Source organism: Cibotium barometz, chromosome 47 (assembly GCF_041138505.1).
Source record: "Cibotium barometz isolate CiBa-2024 chromosome 47, ASM4113850v1, whole genome shotgun sequence".
NCBI lineage: Eukaryota > Viridiplantae > Streptophyta > Polypodiopsida > Cyatheales > Cibotiaceae > Cibotium > Cibotium barometz.
In genome coordinates, this window is record NC_141092.1 from 11,221,247 (window position 1) to 11,228,909 (window position 7,663).

General features: G+C 39.0%; 1 protein-coding gene across 1 annotated transcript; it reads left to right on the forward strand.

Annotated features, from left to right (window-relative positions):
• Positions 1-6,855: 6,855 nt before the first annotated feature.
• On the forward strand, positions 6,856-7,420 carry LOC147611360 (cyanovirin-N homolog). The gene is made up of 2 exons (XM_086784894.1): positions 6,856-6,948; positions 7,040-7,420. Exons 1-2 carry the CDS (start codon positions 6,856-6,858, stop codon positions 7,418-7,420), a joined length of 474 nt encoding a protein of 157 aa, XP_086641020.1.
• Positions 7,421-7,663: the final 243 nt, after the last annotated feature.

The following is a 7,663-nucleotide window of genomic DNA, read 5'->3' on the forward strand; positions in this document are numbered from 1 at the left end:
ACTATTGCACACAACTTATAGTCAACGTTTTTTCAAACTATAACTAGCTATTTCCAATTTTTGTTCATCATCTTTTTAGTTCTCCATGTTTTCCTCATGGAGAGGAACACTGTGATGTGCTATTGTCCATTAATTTGGGTTTGCAAACCCTTATTCCACACTTGCAAATTCTACTATAGCACATATATTTTGAAGAATTACTATTAAGATATTGATAAGAGTCAAAACTTTCATCTTGCCCTTTCAATTCAATGTCTATAGGTACAAAATGGAGACGAAAATTATCCATTCTACCCCCAATAATGAAGCAAAATGTATGATAGAGTACCAAATGTGCAAGTGGTGGTTGTCAACTATGTACACAGTGTGAGGCCTCACTTGTCCTTTTGAAAAGGGCAAGATGATGAGTGAAATTTGGTTGGTTTAGCACTCCAATTTGAAGGATTTATGTGTGCTCACATGGCGATGGAATCATATGGTGCTCTCATGGTGATGAAGGGTTGAGGGATGCGAGTGAATTCAAGAATATTGTTTACTACTATCGTCACATGCATTGTGGAAAGAAGTGGTAGTTTGACAAGGTCGGCTTCTAGTTGTTTGTACCTCATGTAAGTTATTGCTTATGGTAATGATAATACTAGATTAAGGGGAAGCATAACACATTAAGTTTTGGGTTAGTTTGAGGGCCTAAAAGTTGTTCCAACACCTTTGATGTTATATGTAGGCTATGTGTCCAATTAGGGATTGTGGCCTAATATTTAAGGCTCATCGGCCACTATGGGCCTAATTATTCATTGTATATAAACTTTTACCTTAGTAGGGATTGGATCACTGACGTGATTGTGCACTCAACCTTGTATGCTCATGAAACCCTCCATCAATACTTTATCTAGATTCTCATTGAATCTCACAGGATCACATCATGTATGGGATAAGTTTCATGGCATATCTTTCGAATCTCAAATGGCTTAGTTCCATATAAAAAAATTTATCTTTTGAGTCTTGCAAGTTTCTTCTAATGTCATGACAATTCATCAATATTTTTAATTCATGAAGGCCGAGAATGCCATGGAGCTAGATTTTGGAATTGGCCTTCCATTTGTCAAACTGCTATCATGGCTTGCTCCTCCGCCACCACCATTGCCTCCTCTACGACCAACATTGCCTCCATCACCACCATTCACCCACAGCCAACTCCATCGCAACCTCTACCACACCCAAACTCTCTCTTTCCATAAGTGTGCTCAAAGGTGCATTTACTCTCTCTCTCTCTCTCTCTCTCTCTCTCTCTCTCTCTCTGTCTCAAATTTGGCTTCTCCAAAGGTGCCACATCTAGATTATCATCAATTTTTCTTGCCATTGACTCCTCAAAATTACTCAGTGTTGTACCTTTGATGATACGTTCTATTATGCCCACTTTCTTGCGCTCTTGATTACATTATGTACAATTAACATTTCCCACATTTTATTAATTTGTTTATTATAATGCCCAATACTTATGTCTCTAGAGGAGTCATTACTTGTAATAGGTCAAATTTTATTTGTTTATTACAATTCCTAGTAACTATGTCTCTGGAGCCATAACTTGTAATAGGTCAAGAGGATATCCATTTGGTCTAGAATGAATTTTGGATATCCATTTCTTATCTTTATGTTTTCATAGATGTCTTTATGGATCTAGAAAAGTAACTTTTAAGCACATTGGTCTAGGCACACAATTCTTATTACTATGGCTCTTAACACTAGTCTTGTAATTGAGCCACAACAGTGGCTAAAACAGGAATGGAAAAGATTTGACATTTGATGTGTTTTACACGTGATAAGTATTTAACTTAAACCCCCTTTTCTTATATTGAATGGTGGTTTGTTTATAATTCTTTAAAGTTTTCAGTGAACAAAGTTATATCCCAGGTAGATTTTGGAATTGGCCTTCCTTTTATAAACTGCTATCATGGCTTGCTCCTCCGCCACCACCATTGCCTCCTCTACGACCAACATTGCCTCCACCACCACCATTCACCCATAGCCAACTCCATCGCAAGCTCTACCACACCCAAACTCTCTCTCTTTCCATAAGTGTGCTCAAAACATTATTTGAGGAGTTCAGCTTATTACTTTGGGATGAGAAGATGTAGCTGCACAATCGTAATGGTGGTGATAAGGCTTTCTTCTCGTGCTTTCAAACTTCTCTTTTCATTGTGTGACTTGTTTTCTTGTTTAGACAATGCTTGCTTTGAAAAATTTGCAATGTCTAGATGACGTGAATGCCCTCATGGACAAGCGTGTTGTATCTTTTGTTTTTGGAATGGGACATTTGATGTGTTTTACAGGTGATAAGTATTTAACTTAAACCCCTTTTTTTATATTGAATGGTGGTTTGTTCACAATTCTTTAAAGTTTTGGGTGAACAAAGTTATATCCCAGGTGGACACCAAAATTTCCACCCTCCGAGGTGAACACAATTGAAAGTCCCAAAATTTGGACTTTGGAAATAAGAAACCATCCTATGACTCAGGGGACCAATGGCATTGCCCCTTTCTCTAAATCACCCCAAGTTGCCACCATTCAATTTGTCTTTCGTCCCTTCACCCACCCTCTTCTCTCTTAGATTTGGGTATTTTTGGAAGAGATTTCTCATGCTCTCCTATTTATGAAGCTAAATGGAACTTTGACGCTACCACAACTATTGCACAGTGCCCCAATATAGCCATCTATCTACTACTATTTGCCTCCCATAATCTCTCTTGTTGGTGAAAGTCCTCCCTCACCACAGCTTATGGTCAACTTTTTTTCAACCTATAACTAGCCATTTCCAATTTTTGCTCATCATCTTTTTAGCTCTCCATAATTTCCTCATGGAGAGGAATAGCGTGATGTGCTATTGTTCATTAATTAGGGTCTACAAACCCTTTTTCCACACTTAAATTTCTACTATAGTACATATATTTTGAAGAATTATTATTAAGATATTGATAAGAGTCAAAACTTTCATCTTGCTCTTTCAATTCAATGTGTATAGGTACAAAATGAAGACAAAAAATATCCATTCTACCCCCAATGGTGAAGCAAAATGTATGATAGAGTACCAAATGTGCAAGTGGTGGTTGTCAACTATGTATATAGTGTGAGGCCTCACTTGTCCTTTTGAAAAGGGCGAGATGATGAGTGAAATTTGGTTGGTTGAGCACTATAATTTGAAGGATTTATCTATGCTCACATGGGGATGGAATCATATGGTGCTCTCACGGTGATGAAGGGATGAGGGATGAGGGATGCCAGTGAATTCAAGCATATTGTTCACTACTATCGTCACATGCATTGTGGAAAGAAGTGGTAGTTTGACAAGGTGGGCTTCTAGTTATTTATACCTCATGTAAATTATTGATTATTTGGTAATGATAATACTAGATTAAGGGGAAGCATAACACATTAAGTTTTGGGTCTAGTTTGAGGGCCAGAAAGTTGTTCCAAAACCTTTGATGTTATATGTAGTCTATGTGTCCAATTAGGGATTGTAGCCTAATATTTAAGGCTCACTAGCCACTATGGCCTAATTATTCACTATATATAGACTTTTACCTTAGCAGTGATTGTGCACTCAACCTTGTATGCTCATGAAACCCTCCATCAATACTTTATCTAGATTCTCATTGAAGCTCACAAGATCACATCGTGCATGGGATGAGGCATTATAAATTTAAACCAAATTAAACATGATGCTAAGTATGAGGGATGATTGAGAAGAAGTAGCACAACCACATTTATTTTTTCATGATAGATCTTTTGAATCTTGAATGGATGAATTCCATATAAAAATTCATCTCTCTTGAATCCTACAAGTTCTTTCTAATGTCAAGACACTAATTTTTTTTTCTTGAAGGCAAAGAAATCCATGTGGCTTCCCATTCATCGGCTGCTACTACGGCTTGCTTCTCCACCACCACCACCACCACCAGCAATGCCGCCCCCACCCTCCCTCCACCATTGCCTCTACCAACAACAACCATGATCACTTCTATCGCCACTTTTTCCACACCCAAACTCTCTCTCTCTCTCTCTCTCTATATATATATATATATATATATATATATATATATATATCTTTTAGAATGACATTGGAATCTCTCTCTCTCTTGTTTCTATCTTTGTCTATCTCTCTCTCTCTTCATCTCTCCAGCATGCGATGAGGCATCATAAATTTGCATCAAATTAAACATGATGCTTATTACGAGAGATGATTGAGAGGAAGTAGCACAACCAAATTTATAGTATGCTCAATCTAGTTTTTGAGTGTGTTTTTCATGACATATCTTTTGAATATCCAATGGCTTAGTTCCATATAAAAAATTTCTCTTCTGAGTCTTGCAAGTTTCTTCTAATATCATGACAATTCATCGATATTTTTAATTCATGAAGGTCGAGAATGCCATGGAGCTAGATTTTGGAATTGGCCTTCCATTTGTCAACTACTATCATGCCTAATGCTATTAGAATGACTACTCTCATAATATATCCATGAAGTACATCACTTAGGACTTCATCCTAACTTGCTACATCACGCGCTTGAAGTGTGAATCGCCATAAATACTCTATCACACCATTACGACCGCTCATCCAAGTTGTAGTTTTGGATATTATTGCTTTATATCTTGAATGTATGACCCTTTAGTGTATCTATCGTAGCCCCTTGATGTAAGATAATGGCGGTAGCTCTTGTTAATCCTAGAATTTGATTAATAAGTATTGATGGAGGGTTTCATGAGCATACAAGGTTGCGTGCATAATCACGTCAGTGATCCAATCACTTCTAAGATAAAAGTCTATATATAGTGAATAATTAGGCCATAGTATCCGGTGAGCCTTAAATAATTAGGCCACAATCCAATCACTATCTTAGAAGTGATCCAATCACTTATAAAGATAAAAGTCTATATATAGTGAATAATTAGGCCATAGTATCCGGTGAGCCTTAAATAATTAGGCCACAATCCCTAATTGGACACATAGACTACATATAACATCAAAGGTGTTGGAACAACTTTTTGGCCCTCAAACTAGAGCCAAAATTTAATGTGTTATGCTTCGCCTTAAGGTAGTATTTTCATTACCAATAAGCAATAATTTACATGAGGTATCAACAACTAGAAGCCAACTATGTCAAACTACCACTTCTTTCCACAATGCATGTGACGATAGTAGTGAAGAGTACTCTCGAATTGATTGGCATCCCTCAGCCCTTCATCAACGTGAGAGGACCATATGATCCCATCCCCATGTGAGCACACATAAATCCATCAAATTGGAGAGCTTAGTCAAACCAATTTCACTCATCATCTCGCCCTTTTCAAAAGGTCAAGTGAGGCCTCACACTGTATACATAGTTGACAACCACCACTTGCACATTTGGTACTCTATCATACATTTTGCTTCATTTTGTACCTATACACATTGAACTCAAAAAGGGCAAGATGAAAGTTTTGACTCTTATCAATATCTTAATAGTAATTCTTCAAAATGTAAGTGCTATAGTAGAATTTGCAAGTGTGGAATAAGGGTTTGCAAACCCTAATTCATGGACAATAGCACATCACGGTGTTCCTCTCCATGAGGAAAACATGGAGAGCTAAAAAGATGATGAACAAAAATCAGAAATACTTAGTTATAGGATGAAAAAAAGTTGACCATGAGCTGTGGTGAGGGAGGATTTTCACCAACAAGAGAGATCATGGGAGGCGAGTAGTAGTAGATAGATGGCTGTATTAGGGCAGTGTGCAATAGTTGTGGTAGCCTCAAAGTTCCATTTAGCCTCATAAATAGGAGAGCATGAGAAATCTCTTCCAAAAACACCCAAATCTAAGAGAAGAGGGTGGGTAAAGAGACGAGAGACAAATTGAATGGTGGCAACTTGGGGTGATTTAGAGAAGGGGGCAATGCCATTGGTCCCCTGAGTCATAGGGTGGTTTCTTATGTCCAAAGTCCAAATTTTGGGACTTCCAATTATGTTCACATTGGAGGGTGGAAATTTTGGTGTCCGCCTGGAATATAACTTTGTTCGCCGAAAACTTTAAAGAATTGTGAACAAACAACCATTCATTATAAAAAAAGGGGTTTAAGTTAAATACTTATCACTTGTAAAACACATCAAATGTTCCATTAGGAAAACAAAAGATGCAACACGTTTGTCCATGAGGGCATCCCCATCATCTACACATGGCAAATTTTTCAAAGCAAGCATTGCCTAGACAAGAAAACAAGTCACACAATGAAAAGAGAAGTTTGCAAGCACTTATTCTTTTAATTTGAGCTCATAAGTGAGACAAGCCACATCTACTAATGATCTCTAGAAAGAGATCCCGCTAGGTCAATGGGATCCATCCATATATACGCGTTAAGAGGATACCTTGCATGCCACACACACGTCAATTGGTGACCCACCCATGGCCATGTACATGCACAAGATTTAGGGGGAATTAGGTATTTGTGACATTCCCCCTGCTTCAAAACATCGGGAAAATGTTTGACGTAGTGCTCAACCATCCCGTTCACTAGACTCTCTCTTCTCTCTCCTAGACCTACACGCAGATCACTCTCTCAATCGACCACCCAATCTTTCAATAACTCTCTCTCTCTCTCTCTCTCTATCCATCCCAACCAACCGAAATTGGTGCTTTTTGCATGCATGGCTTGAAATTATTATTTTTCCTTTTGATATAATAGCCATGCCATGTATGCCTCCCGACCAGCACTAAAATGAAGTAAATATTTCATCTTAGTCGGAGTTGCGCAGGCGCGGATTATAAAAAGGGGTCTCGCGTACTCTTCTTGCAACAACAGTCGCGCGCAGCCAGCAGCAATATGACGACAAAGCTAGGGCTGATGCTAGGAGCGATGATCACACTAGTCCTTGTAATCGTGCGCCAGATGGAGGGAGCAGAAGCCGGCGTCGGCGTGAGAAATGTTTTGTGATTGCGTTGTTTGTATATATATGTTTCCTCTTAGATATAATTATTTATTCATTCATATGTTAAAATTATTACAGATCTGTAACCCATCGAAGCCAGGGAACTTCGCGTACACGTGCACCAACATGCAGCTGGTTAACGATGGAATGTCGCTGAGGGCCTCCTGCGGCAATGGCCGCCATCCGCCCACCTTCAAGGTGTCCGAGCTCTACCTCAACGAGCATGTGGTCAATAACGACGGCCAGCTAGACTGTACCGATTGCTACGGAAATCTGGGTTTCCCCGCCAGGTGCGAGTTCTCAAAGTCGTGCCAGAACATGGAGCTGCACGGTGAAGGGTGGGGCCTCTGGATGTCCGCCGACTGCCGCAACCGAGCCGGTGCTCTGGTCCACAGCAGCGTCGACCTCAACTTTTGCATCGAGAACAACAAGGGTCAGCTACAGTGGACATGCAGCTGAGGATTCTTGTACAAGGTCATTGCTTCCCTCATGACAATTTATATGGCGAGACAATGTTGAGAGAACTTTCAATAAATTCAGAGAAGTTTTTTCTCTCTTTTTTTGCAAGTACCATGAACACACACACACACATACACATACATGATGAATTACAAACATGCACTTTAACACATGAGCTTTTTCTACTTTTGGACATAGATATTTTCCACCCATAAGAACTCTCAACATATGATAAAAGAATAC